This window comes from Heloderma suspectum, chromosome 2 (genome assembly GCF_057233095.1).
Source record: "Heloderma suspectum isolate Gila_16-S chromosome 2, 16-S_ref, whole genome shotgun sequence".
In the NCBI taxonomy this organism is placed as follows: domain Eukaryota; kingdom Metazoa; phylum Chordata; class Lepidosauria; order Squamata; family Helodermatidae; genus Heloderma; species Heloderma suspectum.
In genome coordinates, this window is record NC_139459.1 from 220,605,045 (window position 1) to 220,628,632 (window position 23,588).

The window sequence follows — 23,588 nt, forward strand, 5'->3', positions numbered from 1 at the left end:
GGAGTGTGCATGAGTGTCCTGTCTGTCATTGTACAGTAATCTCTGTGGCAACCTGTAGCCTCCTTGGCTTCCCACACCTCAATTAAAGCCATCATGAGGAAATTCCTGCCATGGGGCTTTTTTCAGTTCAAGAAGTGCAGGTGGCCTGGGAAGCTGCAGAGCAATGAAAAGATGTGTAATAGAGAGAGAAAACACATACAGCACCCTCGGCCACTTTGCAGTGATTAGGGGCTTCATCACACAGGCGGAGAATTCCACATCAATGCCGGTTCTTTCCCCATCCAGTATCACTGCAGGACTGGGTTGTTCTCTTTAGATGGCTGTCCCCGTCACATTATTTTTCGTTTCTTTCCTTCTCACGGGGGTGATGATGCCTCTCAGAGGCATCGCCACCTTTCCATGAAAAAGCTTACATGCACTCGGGGTGTGGCGACAGTTCCTCCTTGGTTCTTGCCCCTTTCCCTCCCCTTACACGTTACTGGTGGATGGAGACTGACATGCAGGCAGTCCCCCCCACCTATCTCCCTGCCCCCCGCCTCCCTGTTCAGTGTTTTTGACAATCTCTGCTGTTTACTCAGCTGTTTACTTGCTGGGAATGCAGGAGCAGGGGGCGTCCCGGCAGGTTGGAAGGCCGACCGGCCACTCTGCTGCCTTGTCGTTCTGCTGACCTGCTGCCTTGTTTAGAAAACTGCAGGCTGAAAATGGCAAGGACCCAAAGTGGTGCTTCAGGGGAAGGCACCACACCCCACAACCCGTTGTCATCACTTTTGCCATCATGACCGCACCCACAACAACCCAAAACAACTGCCCACAGCCGCCAACACACAGCAGTTCATTCGTGCTAGGGGAGAAATACATGGGGATGTCATGGTGCTTCATTTGCACATATTTGAAAAAATACCACATTTTTCCATTTGAGGAAAACACGGGATAGGTGGGTGGAAATGGTGGGATAATGACTGGATGATTACAATGTCATGTAATAGACCTGCACAATTCAGTGAGTGGAAAATCATGAATGTGCAATAAACTGGAGTTGTAGAGACACCCTAGGTAAGCTCAAAAATACTATCAAAAGAAATTCAGGATTCTGCCTCAAAAAAGTGGAAGCCTCAACACAGTTGATGACGTTGCCACCTACAGAAGCAGTGCAATAAACCAAAAACCTTTAGGGAAAAAAAAGAAGAAAGAACCTGTGCTACAACCCCTGACAATATTGAGCCCTATCTGTGAGAAACTGCTAGAGAATTTCTCATCCCTTATGAGAAATCAGTGAAGTTGTCCCCCCGCAATTTCTCTGCCCACAAATTGGCTGGAGAATTTTGAGAGGCCATTTGTGCACAGCTCTAGTTTTTTTACCCACACACGTGCACTCCATTTCATGCAAAAAAAAATTGAGATGGCTGTGTCATGGAAGTTTGCGGGCTCTTTAGATGATGCTGTTACCCTCCAGGGTGTCTCCCACAATTTCCCCCAGCCTATTCCGTGTTTTCCCCAAACGTAATAAATATGGTATTTTTTCCAGCCCATGGAACAGGAGCGCCATGACCTCCCCGTGAAATTCTCCAATAGCAGAAGAAACCGCTCTGCCTGCTGTTGGTGTTTGTTTTCAGTTGCTGGGGGCGTGCGGGGTCAGTAAGACAAAGGCATTGAGGATGGGAGCAGGGTGTGCAGGAGCAGATTTGACAGGCACAAAGACAAGAATGATCACCCGCCAATTGCAACTCCTGCCTCCGCTCAAGTCTTGCTGAGGATGGACTTTCCTTGATTCCCAGGTATCTGCCATGTAAATTCTTGAGCACATTTCTCAGATGGAGGGAGAAGAGGGTAAAAAGCCACCCTGAAACGAAGGGAGACACATCTGATCCCCCAAGCCACCAAGCTCAGAAGCAACATCCTCTGTTGATTCAGAGCACCCCATTAAGTTCAATGGGACTTACTCTCAAATAAGTGTGCCGAGGGTTACAGACTTACAGGGTGATCTTATGTCTTATGTCTTATGGAGAAGGAAATGGCAACCCACTCCAGTATTCTTGCCAAGAAAACCCCATGGAACGTATCACAAGGCTAAAAGAGATGACGCCGGAAGATGAGCCCCTCAGGTCGGAAGGTGTCCAATATGCTACTGGGGAAGAGCAGAGGGTATTTCCAAGTAGCGCCAGAAAGAGTGAAGCGGCTGGGCCAAAGCCGAAAGGACACTCAGCTGTGGATGTGTCTGGTGGTGAAAAGAAAATCCGATGCTGTAAAGAACAATATTGTTTAGGAACCTGGAATGTCAGATCAATGAATCAAGGTAAGCTGGAGGTGGTCAAACATGAGATGGCAAGATTGAACATCGACATCTTGGGAATCAGCGAACTAAAATGGACAGGCATGGGCGAATTTAATTCAGGTGACCCTCATATCTACTACTGTGGGCAAGAATCCCTTAGAAGAAATGGAGTAGCACTCATAGTCAACAAAAGGGTGGGAAAAGCAGTACTGGGGTACAATCTTAAAAATGATAGAATGATCTCAGTACGAATCCAAGGCAAACCATTCAACATCACAGTAATTCAAGTCTATGCCCCAACCACTGAGGCCGAAGAAGCTGAGGTTGATCGGTTCTATGAAGACCTACAACACCTTCTAGAACTAACACCAAAAAAAGATGTCCTCTCCATCATAGGGGATTGGAATGCTAAAGTAGGAAGTCAAGAAATCACCGGGATAACAGGCAGGCATGGCCTTGGTGTACAAAATGAAGCAGGACAAAAGCTAATAGAGTTTTGCCAAGAGAACACGCTGATCATAGCGAACACTCTTTTCCAACAGCACAAGAGACGACTCTACACATGGACGTCACCAGATGGTCAATATCGAAATCAGATTGATTATGTCCTTTGCAGCCAAAGATGGAGAAGCTCCATACAGTCAGTAAAAACAAGACCTGGAGCTGACTGTGGCTCAGATCATGAGCTTCTTGTTGCAAAATTTCAGCTTAAATTGAAGAACGTCGGGAAAACCACTAAACCGTTCAGGTATGACCTAAATCATATCCCTTATGAATATACAGTGGAGGTGAGGAATAGATTTCAGGGATTAGACCTGATAGACAGAGTGCCTGAGGAACTATGGACGGAGGTCCGTAACATTGTTCAGGAGGCAGCAACGAAATCCATCCCAAAGAAAAAGAAATGCAAGAAAGCCAAGTGGCTGTCTGATGAGGCTTTACAAGTAGCTCACGAAAGAAGGGAAGCGAAAAGCAAGGGAGAAAGGGGAAGATATACCCAACTGAATGCAGAGTTGCAGAGAATAGCAAGGAGAGACAAGAAGGCCTTCTTAAATGAACAATGCAAAGAAATCGAGGAAAACAACAGAATGGGAAAGACTAGAGATCTCTTCAAGAAAATTGGAGATCTCAAGGGAACGTTTTGTGCAAAGACGGGCATGATAAAGCACAAAGAAGGCAGGGACCTAACAGAAGCAGATGAGATTAAGAAGAGGTGGCAAGAATACACAGAAGAACTATACAGGAAAGATCTGAATGTCCCTGATAGCCATGATAGTGCGGTCACTGAACTTGAGCCGGACATCCTAGAGAGTGAAGTCAAGTGGGCCTTAGGAAGCATTAGTAACAACAAAGCTAGCGGAGATGACAGTATTCCAGCCGAGCTATTTAAAATCCTAAAAGATGATGCTGTTAAAGTGCTGCATTCAGTATGCCAACAAATCTGGAACACTCAACAGTGGCCACAAGACTGGAAAAGGTCAGTTTACATTCCAATTCCAAAGAAGGGCAATGCCAAAGAGTGTTCAAACTACCGCACAATTGCGCTCATTTCACATGCCAGCAAGGTGATGCTCAAAATCCTACAAGCTAGGCTTCAGCAGTATGCGAACCGAGAACTACCGGAAGTACAAGCTGGGTTTCGAAGAGGCAGAGGAACTAGAGATCAAATCGCCAACATTCGCTGCATCATGGAGAAAGCAAGAGAATTCCAGAAAAACGTCTATTTCTGCTTCATTGACTACGCTAAAGCCTTTGATTGTGTGGATCACAACAAACTGTGGCAAATTCTTAAAGTGATGGGAGTACCAGACCACCTTACCTGTCTCCTGAGAAACCTGTACGAAGGTCAAGAAGCAACAGTAAGAACCAGAGATGGAACAACCGATTGGTTCAAAATTGGGAAAGGAGTACGACAAGGCTGCATATTGTCACCCTGCTTATTTAACTTATATGCAGAGTACATCATGAGAAATGCCGGGTTGGATGAATCAGAGGTCGGAATTAAGATTGCTGGGAGAATTATCAACAACCTCCGATATGCAGACGATACCACCCTAATGGCAGAAAGCGAAGAGGATCTCAAGAGCCTCTTGTTGAGGGTGAAAGAGGAGAGTGCAAAAGCTGGTTTGAAACTCAACATTAAAAAAACTAAGATCATGGCATCTGGCCCCATCACTTCCTGGCATATAGAAGGGGAAGAAATGGAAGCAGTGAAAGATTTTACTTTCTTGGGCTCCAAGATCACTGCAGACGGTGACTGTAGCCATGAAATTAAAAGACGCTTGCTCCTTGGGAGGAAAGCTATGGCCAACCTAGACAGCATAGTAAGAAGCAGAGACATCACCTTGCCGACAAAGGTCCGTCTAATCAAAGCTATGGTTTTCCCAGTAGTAATGTATGGCTGTGAGAGCTGGACTATAAGGAAGGCTGAGCGCCGAAGAATTGATGCTTTCGAACTGTGGTGCTGGAGAAGACTCTTACGAGTCCCCTGGACTGCAAGGAGGTCAAATCAGTCCATCCTAAAGGAAATCAACCCTGACTGCTCATTGGAAGGACAGATAATGAAGCTGAAGCTCCAATATTTTGGCCACCTAATGCGAAGAGAAAACTCCCTGGAAAAGACCCTGATGCTGGGAAAGACTGAAGGCAAAAGGAGAAGGGGACGGCAGAGGATGAGATGGCTAGATAGCATCACGGATGCAATGAATATGAACTTGAGCACGCTCCGGGAGAGAGCGCAGGACAGGAAGGCCTGGCGTGCTATGGTCCATGGGGTCACGAAGAGTCGGACACGACTGAACGACTGAACAACAACAACAACAACTTATGTCTACTCAGAAGTAAGTCCTATTGGGGAGGGTTGCAGACTTACGGCACAATCTTACATTTTATGTCTTCTCAGCAGTAAGTCAGAGGTTTCCTGGGGCTGTGAGAAAAGAGTACAGCAGAAGTTAAGCTATGAAAACAAGAACCCCGCCCCCCTCCTTTGCATACATGCCAAGGAAGGAGAAAGGCACTCCCTCAGTTTAAACCATGTGTCTGCCAGCCCTTCCTAATCCCGGAAAGAAACTGAAAGCGGGATGTGGATTTTTGCTGGGGGTTTGCTTAATGTAGAAACACTCTCTGTCTGGGTAATTCCCTTCCTCAAACTGCTGTGGTGAGGGCAAACGCAAGCACATATGAATGTAGGTGCTCCATAACATCGCACATGCAACCAGCCTCTGAAAGAGCTTCCACAGGGATTTGAGTTCCAGTGTTTTCTTCTTTGTTTATCTAGGCAGCAAGCTCTAATTGGAAACTTTATCTAGGCAGCAAGTTCTAATTTGGAACTAATGTTAAGATATCGAATAATCAAATAAACATTGCCAAGGCATGTGCAGTACAGTGGGCAGGGCGGAGCGGTGAGACGGAGGGAAAGACTCTGCTTTAATGGCTCCAACATTTTACAGCCAGCTTTACCCCCCTGAGTTACAAAGGGCTTGAAGATTGAAGTTTCCGTGATGGAGAGGCCCATGAGAATGTGAGGGCCTGTTATTCAAGACCCTGTTGCAGCAGCCCCCAAAGCAGGGGAAGCCGGGCATTTCCCATGGCCCCACCCAACATTCTTTGTTGGTTGGTGCCATTCTGGAAATTATTAGCACAATAGGAAATGGCTGACAGGAGGGGTTTGTTTTGAGACTTACCTTGTTTTTCTTCTCCTCGGGTTCTCATTGGTTCAGTAGGCCCTAAACTCAGGAAAAGGAGGTGCTTATTTTGGCTGTGAGTCATGTATGCGGAGAGATGCGTGCTGTGAACTAGCAGGGGTCTGTCTCATTGCCGATCCACAGGCCCAGTTGATATGTATATAGTAGAAATCCCACAGCGTTATGCTCTGGGGTTTCCTTTCTTCCTCGGGTAGGCTTGGAGGCTGGAGATTGAAACAATTACCCACAACTGAGTGAGTGCATTCAGATCAGCCTTCTCTGCTACTCTGAGAAGTGCGCTCCTGATTTTGAGCTTTGCTTGCTTTTAATTTGCTCAAGTAGGATCTCTTTCCACTGAGGTATCCTAAATTATATTAATGTAATTAAAGTAAAATGGACAGGCATGGGCGAATTTAATTCAGGTGACCATCATATCTACTATTGTGGGCAAGAATCCCTTAGAAGAAATGGAGTAGCACTCATAGTCAACAAAAGGGTGGGAAAAGCAGTACTGGGGTACAATCTTAAAAATGATAGAATGATCTCAGTACGAATCCAAGGCAAACCATTCAACATCACAGTAATTCAAGTCTATGCCCCAACCACTGAGGCCGAAGAAGCTGAGGTTGATCGGTTCTATGAAGACCTACAACACCTTCTAGAACTAACACCAAAAAAAGATGTCCTCTTCATCATAGGGGATTGGAATGCTAAAGTAGGAAGTCAAGAAATCACCGGGATAACAGGCAAGCATGGCCTTGGTGTACAAAATGAAGCAGGACAAAAGCTAATAGAGTTTTGCCAAGAGAACATGCTGATCATAGCAAACACTCTTTTCCAACAGCACAAGAGGCGACTCTACACATGGACGTCACCAGATGGTCAATATCGAAATCAGATTGATTATGTCCTTTGCAGCCAAAGATGGAGAAGCTCCATACAGTCAGTAAAAACAAGACCTGGAGCTGACTGTGGCTCAGATCATGAGCTGCTTCTTGCAAAATTTCGGCTTAAATTGAAGAACGTCGGGAAAACCACTAAACCGTTCAGGTATGACCTAAATCATATCCCTGATGAATATACAGTGGAGGTGAGGAATAGATTTCAGGGATTAGACCTGATAGACAGAGTGCCTGAGGAACTATGGACGGAGGTCCGTAACATTGTTCAGGAGGCAGCAACGAAATCCGTCCCAAAGAAAAAGAAATGCAAGAAAGCCAAGTGGCTGTCTGATGAGGCTTTACAAGTAGCTCACGAAAGAAGGGAAGCGAAAAGCAAGGGAGAAAGGGGAAGATATACCCAACTGAATGCAGAGTTCCAGAGAATAGCAAGGAGAGACAAGAAGGCCTTCTTAAATGAACAATGCAAAGAAATCGAGGAAAACAACAGAATGGGAAAGACTAGAGATCTGTTCAAGAAAATTGGAGATCTCAAGGGAACGTTTTGTGCAAAGACGGGCATGATAAAAGACAAAGAAGGCAGGGACCTAACAGAAGCAGATGAGATTAAGAAGAGGTGGCAAGAATACACAGAAGAACTATACAGGAAAGATCTGAATGTCCCTGATAGCCATGATAGTGCGGTCACTGAACTTGAGCCGGACATCCTCGAGAGTGAAGTCAAGTGGGCCTTAGGAAGCATTAGTAACAACAAAGCTAGCGGAGATGACAGTATTCCAGCCGAGCTATTTAAAATCCTAAAAGATGATGCTGTTAAAGTGCTGCATTCAATATGCCAACAAATCTGGAACACTCAACAGTGGCCACAAGACTGGAAAAGGTCAGTTTACATTCCAATTCCAAAGAAGGGCAACGCCAAAGAGTGTTCAAACTACCGCACAATTGCACTCATTTCACATGCCAGCAAGGTGATGCTCAAAATCCTACAAGCTAGGCTTCAGCAGTATGCGAACCGAGAACTACCGGAAGTACAAGCTGGGTTTCGAAGAGGCAGAGGAACTAGAGATCAAATCGCCAACATTCGCTGCATCATGGAGAAAGCAAGAGAATTCCAGAAAAACGTCTATTTCTGCTTCATTGACTACGCTAAAGCCTTTGATTGTGTGGATCACAACAAACTGTGGCAAATTCTTAAAGTGATGGGAGTACCAGACCACCTTACCTGTCTCCTGAGAAACCTGTACGAGGGTCAAGAAGCAACAGTAAGAACCAGAGATGGAACAACCGATTGGTTCAAAATTGGGAAAGGAGTACGACAAGGCTGTATATTGTCGCCCTGCTTATTTAACTTATATGCAGAGTACATCATGAGAAATGCTGGGTTGGATGAATCAGAGGTCGGAATTAAGATTGCCGGGAGAATTATCAACAACCTCCGATATGCAGACGATACCACCCTAATGGCAGAAAGCGAAGAGGATCTCAAGAGCCTCTTGTTGAGGGTGAAAGAGGAGAGTGCAAAAGCTGGTTTGAAACTCAACATTAAAAAAACTAAGATCATGGCATCTGGCCCTATCACTTCCTGGCATATAGAAGGGGAAGAAATGGAAGCAGTGACAGATTTTACTTTCTTGGGCTCCAAGATCACCGCAGATGGTGACTGTAGCCATGAAATTAAAAGACGCTTGCTCCTTGGGAGGAAAGCTATGGCCAACCTAGACAGCATAGTAAGAAGCAGAGACATCACCTTGCCGACAAAGGTCCGCCTAATCAAAGCTATGGTTTTCCCAGTAGTAATGTATGGCTGTGAGAGCTGGACTATAAGGAAGGCTGAGCGCCGAAGAATTGATGCTTTCGAACTGTGGTGCTGGAGAAGACTCTTACGAGTCCCCTGGACTGCAAGGAGGTCAAATCAGTCCATCCTAAAGGAAATCAACCCTGACTGCTCATTGGAAGGACAGATAATGAAGCTGAAGCTCCAATATTTTGGCCACCTGATGCGAAGAGAAAACTCCCTGGAAAAGACCCTGATGCTGGGAAAGACTGAAGGCAAAAGGAGAAGGGGACGGCAGAGGATGAGATGGCTAGATAGCATCACGGATGCAATGAATATGAACTTGAGCACGCTCCGGGAAAGAGCGCAGGACAGGAAGGCCTGGCGTGCTATGGTCCATGGGGTCACGAAGAGTCGGACACGACTGAACGACTGAACAACAACAAACAACAACAATTAAAGTAAGGACTGTAAATGTCTGAATTGCTAATAAAGGCAAAGCACATTCCACCAATTCCAGCAAGTTATACTATGCGAACTTAACTTTTGCCAAACCTGACCAGTTAGCCTTGCTTCTTGCAAAAATCTCCTTCTGTGATAAGCTTTACAAAGCCTGAACTGCTAGACTGAAGTGGAATGTCCTTTAAAGCACACACTGGGGTCAGGACTTAGAGCGAGTTGATTCACAATCAGCAAGACCAAGTAGCAAACACTTTTCTTGAATTGTACCACAGATTGCAGATGGATTAATACTCCCTCATGGATTTAACTCCTTGCCCACAGAAAAACAGCTTGTCAAGTATATGAGTTCAGTCTAGTCTTTCCCCTGACATGGTAGTTTTCTGTATGAAGGGTGATGGGGGGGGGCAGGGAGTGGGGAAACAAACCCTTCCCCCAGCTATAGCAGGAAGTGGTACAATTCAAGAAAGGCTTTACATTATTCTGTTGTTTACATAAGCTGGCACTTACTTACATGTGAGAAGAAGAGAACTGATAACAAGCAGCTCAGAGAGAGGAAGAACTAATGTCCTTATTTTGAGCCTGCTTTGAAGCATGGACGTTTGGCTCTGCTGAAGCCATGCCAGCTTCATCGAAGCAGATCTACCAACTCTGCCTGTTTGGGGTGTTAGCTGTGGCAGAAGTGAGCAAGAACAGATGGAGTGCTCTGAAACCATTGTGGAGTACCAGCAAAATATTTCATCAACATTCATTACTGAGCTTAAGAGTCTGAGTATCATAACAATGTGAGAGTTCCTTTTCCATTACTGTGTGATCAGTAAACCTTTAACATTAGAACTGATCAATAGCTCAGTTGCTTTGATCCACTTGTTTGTGCAATGAGGGATGATTATATTATTATTATTATTATTATAATAAATTCATTAAAAGCAGGTTACAAAAACAAGTCATCAAAGCAACAGTTACAATTAAAAACAAAAGCATTGCAAGAAATAATAAAATCAGCAGCAGTTAAACATAACAGCAGCTGTCAAGAGCAACAGTCATAAAAGCAACAGCAACAGAATGACTGATCACTGAAAGACGGTTGAAAGATAAACATCTTCAAAAGACATCAATACATGAGGTGGTTGTCTATGTCTGTGGAGCAGTTCACATGTTACATAAACCTTCATGATCATCCTTGTGCTCATTCCAGCCCCCCTTCACCACTGAAGAAGTCTTGGCCATCCCACATCTAACGTCTGTGTGGATGCTCTCACTCACCTCCCTTGTATGCGGGAGGTAATCATGTGGGCACCTTGTGAACAGACCCTGTGATTCTGCAATTGTACTGCCCCACACATGCCAATTTGTACTGGGCATGGAATGTACATGCCCTTTTTAAAAAGAAAAGCAACTTTCTATCCCTTAAGGCCTATAAAAAGAGGCTTGGAATTGTGGGGGCAATGCCTGGGGAAATCTCAGAAGGTGGTGGTGGAGGTTACACAGGATTCCAAGTTGTCAGGGTGTGGTATTTCAGTGTTCTGCATAGCTTTTTACTTCTCCTTACAATTATTAGAAGCAGAATACATTATGCAAAGCATGCCAATATATGCACACTCTATACAGGCAAATTAATGCTGCTTTGAGGGAGAGACTGAATTTTTGTTTTCATTTTTTTTATTTTTAGTGTAGATGACAGACAACCCTGCAGTCCCCTATGGTTGTTGATTCAAGGTTGTTAAGGAATTCCATGGCGTTTCAGCTGTACAACCTTGTTGGCTATCCATTGTCAGGTGGTCATTCCCAGGTCGCTTCTGTTTGCAGCAGGCAATTGTGTATTCCACACCCCTCCATGTAATAATGGTAGTAGCCCTGCTATTCTTTTATGACATGATTAGTTGTAAAAAAAAGAGGTGAGTCAGACACAGAATTTTCCAAAGGCTAAGTAAGTGCCACTGAAGTCAATGGGGCTTATTCCCAAGAAAGTGTATATAGAATTGCAGTCTTAACTCTGTTTGAACCCACTTCAGCGTTGTCTGATTTTTGAACATTCACAACAATCATAGGTGAAAGTTAGTAATAGGAATGGAAAAGGAGCCCTGTGAGATCAGACCAAAGTTGCACCTAGTCCAGCGTTCTGTTTCCAAACATGGCTAGCTGGATGCTTCTTGGAAGCCTACCGGCAGGGCATGAGCACAGATGATCTCCCTTCTTGTTTGCCCCAGCATCCATAGTTTCTTTAGGACTGTGTGTCCAAAATCTTCAGTGGATGGTTTGCCTAACAATAATTAAAGTCATATTTTTTTAGAAAGATTCAGGAATGATCAGCTAGGAAACTAGATTTGCATTGCTGTGCTGCTAGTGATGGTGACTTTTTTGACTTTTGGATTTCAGGAAGAAAAAAATGGACATACTGCTCCAAAGGACATTGTCTGTGCTGCTTCTGTTATCACTGTTTTATAGCTCAAGCCAAGGAAACAGAAGTAAGTTCAGCATATATTCTAGATCTTCACTTCCTTTGCGGTCAAACAGTGCTAATGTATACAGTTGCTTTCAAATTGTTGATGGATAGGGCTGCTGGCATCCCATTTCGTGGGCTGCCTCTTGGTGCTCTGCAAGAAGGGTGACAAAGTAGCAGTTCTTTACTACAGGACAAGAAAAATCTATTCTTTCCTTTGCAGTGCTTCACCCAATTGCTTCATGCAGTGCTTCACCCACTTTTTTGCCTTTATGAGCACTGAACCATTAAGAAGGAGTATTCATATTGAATGAGTTAAATTAGTTCCCTTCTGATACATCCTCTGTGAGTGCTTAATCAAGCGGTACTCTCTGATTTAAGACCGGTAAGAAATGCAATGTAGCAACAAGGGAGGCTCAGAGGATGGGAACAAGGGAGAGGACCTTCTTGGTCGTAGCCCCCTGATTGTGAAATTTTCTCCCCACTGAGGCCTGCCTGTCATCAACACTGTCATCTTTTTGGTGCCAGGTTAAGACTTTCCTCTACTCCCAGGCATTTGATGGGATATGATGGGGTTTCTTTTAACTCAGTTGTTTTATCAGGCCCTGGTATTGTATTGTTAACTGGTTTTAGCTGTTTTAGATTTTTTTTTTAATGTTCAAGATTTTAAGTTTTCATTTTGCTGTATTTTGAGTTTTACTTTTTGTAAACCACCCAGAGAGCTTTGGCTTTTGGGTTGTATAGAAATGAAATAAATGAAATAAGCTCATTGTACTTTCTTCTGACCCAGACTACCCCTTCTTGAGGTATTGTGTGTGATTAGCTCCTTTTCCACTTTCAATCATTTTTACATACTGTAGATTGCATTGACTATTGCACCGCAGCCAGGTTTGAAATCACTTCGTGTGTTACGTGCAAAGGGAATGAAAATAAGTCCAAATCTTATATCTTACTTGTCCCCTTCTATCTCCATGCCTAGACAAATCTGGTTTCCTGAATTTCTAACATGTTGCTCTTGTTTCCTAGTTAATCGCTGTGTGGCTTCCAGGGCAAAAAGCTGCACTGAATGTATCCGAGTGAGCAAGGACTGCTCTTTTTGCACTGATGAGGTAGGACCTTTTCATAAGTGTTGAGCATACTCATGATGTGTATACTTTAATTATTAATTTATTATTTATTAATAATTTCATTTCTATACCACCCAATAGCCAAAGCTCTCTGGGCGGTTCACAAAAATTATACATCTCAAAGCACCAAATTTCACCTGCATTTTGGCCACAGTCCCATAGTCCCTCTGCTAAATTCCTGTGCAATCTAATTCTTGATTACGCAGATGATATCACTGGGTACTCTGATGCTAATTGACCACCTTATGGGTGGTCCTGCCCACTCTTGTAAGCCTGTATCCCTTTGGATGGGGATGCATTTAATCATTAGCTTCATCCCTCTTGTTTCTAAATAGATTTCTGTTCTCCACACACTCTAAGACAGGGGTAGGCAACCTGGTACCTGTCAGGGTGGACACTGAGCCCATAGAACCTCAGAGCAGTTCTGATTCTGAGGAGGAACAGCCGTCCGTGGGAGAGGAGCGTGCTCATCCCTCCCAGGCCCTGCAGCTGGCAGAGATTCCTCCTGCCGCCAGTCCAGAGATAGATAGCGGTCCTGGGAGTGAAAGAGTGCGGGAGGAGGGCTGGCTGGATGTTTTATGCAGACGCAAATAGTGACGAGCTATGGAGGGCGCGGAAAGGAGGCGTAGCACCCGTTTGGCGCTGAAGCAATGGTCGCATCCAGAGGACCCAAGGGAAAAGGGGAGGGACTCTCCCTAGCCCATAAGTTCAGGGTCTGCAAGTGATTCTCGTTCAAACGGGGACCAACTGTTTCCAACCCGGGGCATAGGTTACTTTGCTGTTCATAGCTTAGTCGCTGGTGATAGAGTTATTAAGTTGTAAAAGGAATAAAGCCTTGAAAAGAATCCTTTGTTTGTGTCTGGAGTTGGCTACTGGAGTAGACTGAAAGAGGCCAGCTAGGGCCCCCTGACAGCACCCTCCAGATGTTTCAGACTACATTTCTCATCCTTTCTGACCATTGGCCATGCTGGCATGGGTTTATGGGAATTATAATCCAAAACATCTGGAGGGCATCAAGTTGCCTAACCCTGCTCAAAGCGTTCACACACGCATGTCCAGCACTTGATGACTACAACATCAAGTGTTGCCTTTCATACATGAATGAGCCATGAGAGATATAACAGCACAGACAGAATGTTCATATTGCCTCCAATGCAATACATGTCCATGGAGTAAGTTCACCCATTAAGTTGCTAGTCAAATGTAAACAATAATGAAGGGCTTCTTCACATGATATGCACATTAACTGATTACCTTGATGACTGGCAGCTGAATGTGCGAACTGCCCCCCCCCGAAAACCATTATATGTAAGATGATAGGATGTCCCAGGCTGTAGCTGGCTGGGAGCCTGAGTCTGTTAGTAACACAGAGAATAAAAGACAGAGCAAGAAATATAGCATCGAGGAACATTTTATGATTTCTCCTCTTGATTGTTGTTGCAAAGCTACTTTGTTCCCAATGTGGTGCCTACCAGCCCCAGGGCGCTGACAGAGGCCTGCCAGGGGAGGGTGGAAAAGATAGGAGGAGGGTGGAAAATAAAGTGGATGGAGCCATGAGCCAGGGTGGGAAATGGAGAATCCATGGCCTTGTGTGTGTGCTGGGTAGACAGTTGGGGCACTGTCCCCGACAGTTGGGGATGGGAGTTGGCTGGCAGAGAGAGAGAGAGATGGGAGATGAGTTGATCGGGAGAGAGAATTTACTTTCTGTGAAATCAGTGCTTTAGTTTGCACTTTTAAAAAAATATTTATGCCCCACCTTATCTCCTAGGAGTTCAAGGTGGCTTACAACAAAAATAAATAATTTTCCCCATTTTTTATTTTCTTTTTTTGCCTTCTGTGAGATGGGTGTTATGTTGAAGCGGACAATTGTGGGTTCAAAAGAGTGTTTTGAGGCTCAGCCCCCAGCTTGGCCTTGTTCTCATTTTCTTGGGCAAGTTATTCACCATTTAGCCTCACCATTTTGTTTTCTGTGATGGTTGTTTTATGACAGCTCTTGCTCACCACAGCAGCCATTTTATCAATGGCACGCCCACTCCCTGGCAACTGTTTTGTGACAGCACCCACAAAACTTATCAAAGTTCCAAATATGGCCACAAGCCCCAAAAGACTGGGGGCTCTAAACTGTGGCTGCAGTTAACTAAGGATGCAATCTGATGCATGTTTAGACAGAAAGAAGTCCTACACCTCCCAGCATTCCCCAGTCAGTGCTTAGGATTGCGCCCTAAGTCAGAATTTTCCAAGGGATCACTGTTTCCTACCTATAGCTTAACAGTGGAGCAGAGAGCAGCCACCCTAAGCCAAATATATTTTAGAATGTATTTTCTAAGCATGTGTTATTATCTACTTTCTTTTGCCCAAGAATTTCAAAGAGCAGCGCTGTGATTTCAAAGACAACCTAGAGAGGTACGGCTGCAGTGAAGCCAACGTAGTATTCATGAAAGGAGATAAGTTAATACTAAAGGTGAGTGGAGGTCAGGTCAAGGAAAGATATAAAGGTAACAAAATATATATATAAGCCTGAATAACCTTCCTGATCTGCCAAATGCAGGGTTTGATGTTTTGGACAAGTTGTCTAGTTTTCTTAAAAGTCAATTGCCTATTGCCAGGGAAGGGATTTATAACTGGTCAACATGTCCTGCACATTTCCTGTGAGCATTTATACATAGGATGTTCAGGGCATGCTGGTGGATCGAGTTTCAGTGGGGTGGAAATTCCATTCTGGGGTTTAGTTACAGCCAGCTAGAAGTCTAAAGGAGCTATCCATGGTGCTGGATCCATTTTGAGGATAGGGCTCAGCATCTTGGATAGCTCCTTTAGACTTCTGGTTGGTTGTAACTAAAACCCAGAATGGAATTTCCATCCCACCAAAACGCGATCCACCAGCCTCCCCTGGGGATGGTCAAATCAGTAAAGCTTAAGCTCTTCGAGGTTCTCTGAATTCCACTTCGAAGTTCACCCTGACTCATTTCCATATCAGATTGTGAGCATTTTTGTTTGTTTGCTCACACCAAAAATTGTGCATATTTTGATGTGCATTTTTTTCAAATGCCTGCATCAGTTGTACACGTTTTTGAAAAGTATGCATTTTTCTCTTATTGTACTCACTTCTTCATGTGTACTTTTCAAATGTATGCACTTTGGTGGTGGTCTCCTCAAATCTCATCAGAAATGTACATACTTTGTAATGCAGATTGCATTCAAGTCCATGTTCAAGCCCGGGGGCTGTAAACTGGGTAAATTCTGATCTAAAACAAACCAAAATGAATTTCTCGTGCATCTCTATGTATGAGAGTGGGAATGCTGAATGTTTAGTGAATCTCTTCTTTGCCAAGAATCAGTTTTTTCCTGCAGTCTCCTGTTAAACTAAGATGAAATATCAATGCTAAATCTTCTCAAGATCTCTGCATATTACTGATGTTTCTTCTGCTAGGAATTTATCATTGATACATCTCTGAAGAAAACACAAGTATCCCCGCAGAATATAGCAGTTTGGCTGAGAGCTGGTGAGGAAGCAAGCTTTGACATTGATGTGTTTGAGCCCCTTGAATCTCCTGTGGACCTCTACATTCTCATGGACTTTTCCTATTCCATGTCTGATGACTTGGACAACCTGAAAAAAATGGGCCAGCAACTGGGTGAGAATTTTTTGAATAATAAGGTCGTGGAGGTAGGCCAAGATGTTGGTTAACAGTCTGCAACTTCTGAGGGGAGTTGCTAAATACTACCAGTAAGGAGAGAAATATAGGGAAGAAAACCTAGACCAGCCACTTAGTCTTATGTTTGGCTACCAGCATCTTACTTTTTTGTTGCAAGCTTTGTCCCACTTCAGCCTCAACATGGCAAATAAGAAGTCTAATCCTTACTTTGGTTTAATTTCATCTGTGAGACTTTCCTCCATTGCTTCTAATTGGGGGTGACTACTTGCCCCATAGACAGTTGTAAGAGATGGAGGGTTTTTAAAAAAGCAACTTCTATATATGGTCTGCTGGATTATTAGAAAGAACTGCCTAGACATGAGAAAACATATTGCTGCTTCTGATGGTTTATGCAGAACCAATGTACATGACACTTGCAGAGTAATATAAGAAAAAGGGATACGTTCCTGCTCCAGGGAACTTAGGACATAAATTTGGATAGTGCAGGGGAAAGAACAGAGGGAGGGAAGAATGGAAAACTAAAGACTACTTCCAGATGAGGCTTTTAGGGAGGCATCACCCTGCCTCATTCACAGAATTTAGGGGGGGCCTATACACTGTCATCTTTCACTGATAACCCTCCTGTGTTTTCCTAGGGCTTTTTCCATCTTTTTCCTTATCGCAGAAAACCTGTTAAGGAAAAAGAAGACAAAACAGCTGCACAATGCTTTCCGGTTGCTAACTCTAAGAGCCCTCCCTCTGGAAGCATCCAGAGATAACAAAGGCTGAATGCAAGAAGATGCTGCTTCTTGTACTTAGGCTTAACTTTAGTTGGAAATGGGGACAATGCAGCTGTTATGACAGGGAATTCTAATTCCATTTTGGAATTCTAATTCCATTTTTTTTCTGTGATTAAGGGTAAGTGCATTTTGGAATATCATCTGAAAATTAATTTGGGTACAAAAATAAATATAGTGGTCAGCCATCATTGGATTCTTGACGGATTAAAAAAAAACAAAACTTGTACCCAACTTAGGTTTATCTTACCCTGTAATACTCTGATGGTTTCTACATGTAGCAATTAATTTATCGTTGAATGCCATTTTCTTAGTAGAAAAGCAGGGTACAAATCAAATACAGAAACAGCCGTTCAAGAAAGTTGGGCTGTCAAAAGTTTTGATTTGTTCAGGGACTGGGTGACCATATTAATTTCAGCTGAAGCATGATGTATGAACTAACTCCCTAATGGAACAGTGTACGTTTGGATGTAGATTTGGAACAAAGAACTTAGCTCAAGTCTTCCAGAACATCTTCATCCATTCCTATTTCCCTTCCTTCCTGCTAGCAAACTTCTTGAGAGACCTGACTGATGATTACACTATTGGCTTTGGCAAGTTTGTGGATAAAGTTTCAGTCCCACAGACAGACATGAGGCCTGTAAAGTAAGTCACTGTAATGGGTACAGTGGAGATTCTTGGGAATGAACTATTTAGGATCAATAGCCTTCTTTTTTACTTGTCTTTACTGGATATATGTAAAAGATATAGCGGGAATAAGATTAATAGTTTTATCTAACCTGTTACTAGTACTTGTGATTATATCCCTCCCCCAAACGCTGCTGTCTTACTTCATTATATTAATTTATGTCCGCATGTTGTGTATATCACTTAATTGACTCATGTATTGTAATACCTGCTTTCGGTATGTGTTCATTCATGTTTAATTTTACCTTGCAAAACAATTCCCCACCTGGACTGGACCCATTTATATCTGTATTCATGATCTTTGTTCTACATGTCATTCAGCTAATGAAATAAGTTTTTATCACAATTCATTGTTAGTACTTACAATGCAGGAGGGAAGAGGGAAGAAGCACCGTGGACTAACAACAAAGAAGGGGGAGGCAGGCTCCAGTTCTCGAAAAAGGAAAATTTATTGTGCTCTTCGCATTTCGAGATGTCTCCTTCTTCAGGAGCTGTTTGAAGCCGTTCAGTCTCTTAACTGAAATGAATAGTGATGCCTTTCTCTGAAATGCTTGCACACGCTATTCCTAAAGCATTCCTAAAGGTGAGAGCAATATGGGTTAGGAGTAGCGTGTGCAAGCATTTCATAGAAAGGCATCACTATTCATTTCAGTTAAGAGACTGAGTGGCTTCAAACAGCTCCTGAAGAAGGAGACATCTCTGAAACATGAAGAGCACAATAAATTTTCCTTTTTCCTGCACCTGAGCCTGCCTTCCCCTTCTTTGTTGTTAATACTTAAAATGCCACAGGACTCATTGCTGCAAAAAAACCCACGCATCAGCATACATGGCATTACACTAGAGGTCACTTACGCTAGCGCTATGTCAATGGCGTAAGCACAACAGCAGCGTTGGATACTGACCCTAGAATTCATCATATTAAACTTTATGGCAGATGAATATGGTCCTTCTATACTAGATACATATTCAATGCTTCTAATGTCAATTTGTTGGTCATCTCTAATAATAATAATGGTAATATTGATTATAACAACAATAATGATGGAGCGGGGGTGTCTCTCTGTCCATCTGTTTGTCCATCTGTCAGCATCATAGCACCAAGACCATGAAACCTAGACACCTGAAACTTGGCATGCATACTAAGACATGCATTTTAGGATTATCTCATTTTTAAAACGTGTTAATTAATTTAAATTTGTCTGTGTGGTTGAAGCTTGCAGTACATCTTCAGTCACAGCACATAGCTTTGCAGTCAATACAGTTTGAAACCATGGGAGATTAGTGGGCCAAGGAACAGAGTTATACATCTGTCCCCTCACCCCTGCTGTGGGGCAGCCCTCCCTCAAGGGAATGGAATGGACAGACCCCTGCCTCAGGGGACTATAGGGGTGCACTGTTGCAGGGCTATGCCTAGTGGTGCCAGCAAGCATGGCTTCACTCAGATGGGGCAGGTGCAGTGTGCCCAGCTCTGACAGCTGCATATGTTTGCTTGCTGCCTTTGCTGTATCAACGTAAGGGCTATCACCACCTGTGCGGAGCAGGGTCCTTCCACTAGTTAATAATAAAGCCTTTGCTATCCTTTTACCTCCAGACTGCGTGAGCCTTGGCTTGGTGCCGACCCTCCGTTCTCCTTTAAGAATGTCATCCGTCTAACCCACAATATCGATAAATTCAGCCAAGAGTTAATGATGGAGCGCATATCAGGAAACTTGGATGCCCCAGAAGGTGGATTTGATGCCATATTGCAAACAGCTGTTTGCAAGGTGAGTGGAGAGGGTGCTGAAGAGTGCAAAGATATAGCAATTTAGTGAGAATTAGAGGGATATGAGCCCTCTTAGCCATTCCTCAAGCTGAGAGACCCATGGGAAAATCTAGGTCAAACCCTTGCTTGCTTTAATGTGCAACAGACAGTATTCCTTGTGTTTTCCTAAGAACCTGGATGAGCCTTGGAATTAGATTAGCTGTAGTTGGACCACAGCTGGATTAAGGGTGTTACAGCTTGAATAGAAGCTGAAGGTCATATGAAGGTAAAAAAAAATAAACAAAGTACTAGTGCCTTAGAATGATAGTAAATTCAGGGAGCTGTACCTTGTCAACAGTTAAGGGATAAGAGCTGAGGAGACAAGATAAGAAAGGAGTGCCCAGACATAGTCAACATTAGCACAGAAACAACTGATGAATTTTCTATTCATCTCAGCTAACCTTGGCTGGGCTGCACAAGCTTTACTGACACTCTGTAGTAATGGTGACTACAGGAACTGCTGCCTTGGAGTTGGTGGCCATAGCACTCTCCTCAAAAGTCACATGTGGTCTGCTTGAAAAGCTTCTGGGCTTCTGGCCAACCTACTTCATCCTTCAGAGTAAATGAAATCCTTCTACACCTTTGCCTTTCCCTATGCCTGCAGGATTATATCGGCTGGCGGAACGACAGCACTCATCTTCTGGTGTTCTCCACTGAGTCTGCTTTCCATTATGAAGCTGATGGCACCAATGTCCTGTCTGGAATTATGAGGAGGAATGATGAAAAGTGCCACCTGAACCCAGCAGGCACCTATACCTTTGACACCAAGCAGGATTACCCCTCCGTGCCAACCCTTGTACGCCTGCTGGGGCGGAGCAACATCATCCCCATATTTGCTGTTACCAACCACTCTTACGATTACTATGAGGTGAAAAGTGCCAGTGGACAGGAAGGGGTGGGTGGGTGCTTTGCGAGTGTCAGAGGAGCAACGGATGGCAGGGTTTTCAGCCACACATGCTTGACCAGTAATAGCCTTCAGACAATTACCCAACAAGGGAGCCAGTGCAGCTGTTTACTGCTAGGCCAGAAGCAATGTCCTAACCCTCCAGCAGCAAATAGGGCCTACACTATCTGACTGGGGAGACACTTTCTGCCATTGCTGTGTGGGAAGAACTGGTGCTAAAATACTTTTAAAATCATCTGAAAATGCTTCAGCAAAAGGGCTTTTCTTACTTTTCAGGATCTCCTTGATCACCACATTTAAGTGGTGAAACTGGGGGTGGTTTCACCTTCTTCTGTAGCATGTGGCCCAGTTTGCTTGCCCAAGATATTGTGGAGTGTTTTACTATGTGCGTGAATATAGATATAGATATATTCCATACCCTAGAAATGTTATTCTAAAGTTCACTGTGGCCATTTTGTTCTCTTTCTGACACACTGTAATCTGTATATAGTGTAATCGTTTAGGAATACATAGATGATGTGACTAAGTGCAAAGGGGTAGGAATCGGGTTACCTTCAGGTATATTCTAACCTAACAACCTGGTGATGAACTGTCCTTGTATCTGTTCTCTCTGGCTTAGGCTTACAGTCTACTTTTGTAATGCAGTGGGGACACCCAGTGGCAAGTGAAATAATCCCAGCCTGGTATAACATGGGGATATCTGTTCCCTCACATTTTCATCTGCAGAGGAGCCAAACTAATTTCCATGATGGGCCTTTTGACTTTTTTAAGAACATAAGAGGGAGAAGAGCCTTGCTGGATCAAACCTCAGGCCCATCTAGTCTAGCAGCCTGCTTTCCACAGTTGCCAACCAGACATCTCTAGGAAGCCAATGTGCAAGTGAAGAAGGGCTTTCTCTTGCCTGTCCTCAATCTACTGCCAGTCAGTTTCATTGGATGGCCCAAGTCCTAGTATTATGGGAAAGTGAGGGGCCAACTAGAGGTGATGTTAATTGTATGAATGCAATTAATATCTACATTTGGGGGGGTATGTAAATAGCAGTCCCCCCAAGAAAGTCTGAGAAGCTGTGGGGAGCGGAAGTTTAACTCTTTCTCTCTGTGCTGAGGTCCTGACAAAAATTGGCTCTTTGAAGCTGCTATTTGTATTTTGAGGGAATCTCTCATTGGTGTCAGTGAAGACTTCCCTTGAAATGTAAATAGCAGCTTCAGAAAGGTGATTTTAGTTGGGATTGTGGTAGTAAGAGAGTTAAACTTCCAGTCCCGAGGCTGCTTAGGCTTCTCTTTGGCTGCTATTTACATTAGAAAAAATGTGCACATTAATTTCATCCACACAATTAATGTCAAGTCTAGTTTGACCTTGAGAAAAAATGTATCTGTATTTACTTTCTCTGCACCAGATAATTTACTTTTTTTTTTACTCCGTTACTTTTATTTTTGTTACTTAATTGGATTTTTTTTTTTTTTTTACTAAAGAAGCATGGAGGATGAAGGTATTTTAACCCCTTTCTTCTCGGCCATTTTCCCAATCTAAATCATGCCCCTACTGAGTGCTATTTGTTCAATGGGAGGAAAATACTGTCATGATATACTGTCACTTGTATTTTCCCTGTGCAAAGCAACTAGGAGATTGAGGAGATTTAGATTGGAAAAATAGCACACAGGGAAGGAGTTAAATGCCCCAGACTCCACACCATTTCCCTGATCAAATTAGCATGCAACACACATGCACGCATGGTACTGCTGCTTAGGTATGTGTGTGTTTTTTTAAAGAACTTTGGAAGATCAATCATGGATCCTCTGGTGCAACATGTAGGTTTGCCCTAAAGTTCTGAACATCCATTGGATCCATTGACCTATTGGCATGGGGCTACCTTGGACAACCTGCTCTGGAGGGTTCTTGTCACTAGAGACCCACATGGCCTTGGTGGATCAGAGCACCTTTGACTTGCTTTGGCTGGCTCATCAGGTGTGGCCTTTTCTGGATAGGGACAGCCTGGCCACAGTGATCCATGCTCTGGTAACCTCCAGGTCAGATTACTGTAATTCGTTATAAATGGTGTTGCTCTTGAAAACAGTTCGAAAGCTTCAACTGGTTCAGAATTCAGCCACCAGGATTCTGACTAGTTTACCTAGATGGAGTCACGTTAAACCAATTCTAACACCCAGTTCAGGCAGCACAACAATCCAGAGTTGTTGGGAACGAGCTAGTGTGCTGGTGCATGCTGCCCAGTTGCTCCTACTGCAAGCAGGAGCGGCTAAACAACACAGGGATGCTGCATCCCTGGATAGTTTAGCATTGCAGCTAAACCCAGACCTCTGGCTTGTCTCTCCTCCAGCAAGCCAGAGAAAGAATGCGTGGGTTCTTCCTCTGGCTTGTCAGGGGAGAGACAAGCCAGAGGTTTGGGTTCAGACGCAGCACTAAACAACCCAGGGACGAGAGTGTTAGGGTATTGTGCACCAACACCCTGCCTCTTCCACAACAACCCACAGTTTTTAAAAAATGTGAGTTGATATTACGTGAACTGGGTGTAAAAGAATTACATTGGCTCGCTATTTGTTTCTGTGTCCAATTCAGACCACTGGTGATTACGTTTAAAGCCCAGATATCTGAAGGAATGCCTCCTTCCGTATGATCCTGGTCGTCAGTTGAGATCTTTGGAGGAGGCCCTTCTCTGTGTACCAGCTTTGGGAGAAGTGCACTATATATCTACAAAAGAGAGGGCCATCTCTGTAGTGGTGCGCCAGCTTTGGAAATGCATTCCTGAGGAAGATAAGATTATTTTCAGCACCAAATTAAACCCTGATTTCCCAGACTAGAGAATTTTGAAATTTTAAACAGAAGGAAAGACAGAATCTAACTTGATAGTATATAGCTTGTTCTTTTATTTGTTGGTTTTATGGTTTTTATGACTGTTTAATTTTTATAGTTATCATACAGTTTTTATAAACTTATGTACACTGTCCTGGGACTGCCTTTGGCAATGAAGGAGTGATATAGAAAATTAAAAAATAAAAATAAATAAAATGGCTCAGAATGATGCTGCAAATAGTAAAGAGTGCCACGTTCCATTTCCTGGCTAGTGTGGGTAGCATATTCAGTTGGTACTA

General features: G+C 43.6%; 1 protein-coding gene across 3 annotated transcripts in view; it reads left to right on the forward strand.

Moving 5' to 3' along the window:
* The window catches only part of ITGB4 (integrin subunit beta 4), a 99,548-nt gene that overhangs the window by 17,616 nt on the left and 58,344 nt on the right, over positions 1-23,588 (forward strand). For 2 of the 3 annotated variants that reach the window (XM_084838101.1, XM_084838103.1), the window contains exons 2-8: positions 11,467-11,555; positions 12,557-12,639; positions 15,017-15,118; positions 16,088-16,292; positions 17,638-17,734; positions 19,368-19,539; positions 20,182-20,445. In XM_084838101.1, the coding sequence (XP_084694227.1) occupies positions 11,477-11,555; positions 12,557-12,639; positions 15,017-15,118; positions 16,088-16,292; positions 17,638-17,734; positions 19,368-19,539; positions 20,182-20,445 (1,002 nt within the window). In that variant the 5' untranslated portion in view covers positions 11,467-11,476. Of the gene's footprint in view, positions 1-11,466; positions 11,556-12,453; positions 12,640-15,016; positions 15,119-16,087; positions 16,293-17,637; positions 17,735-19,367; positions 19,540-20,181; positions 20,446-23,588 lie in introns of those variants that run through there. The other variant, XM_084838104.1, reaches the window with a different exon arrangement.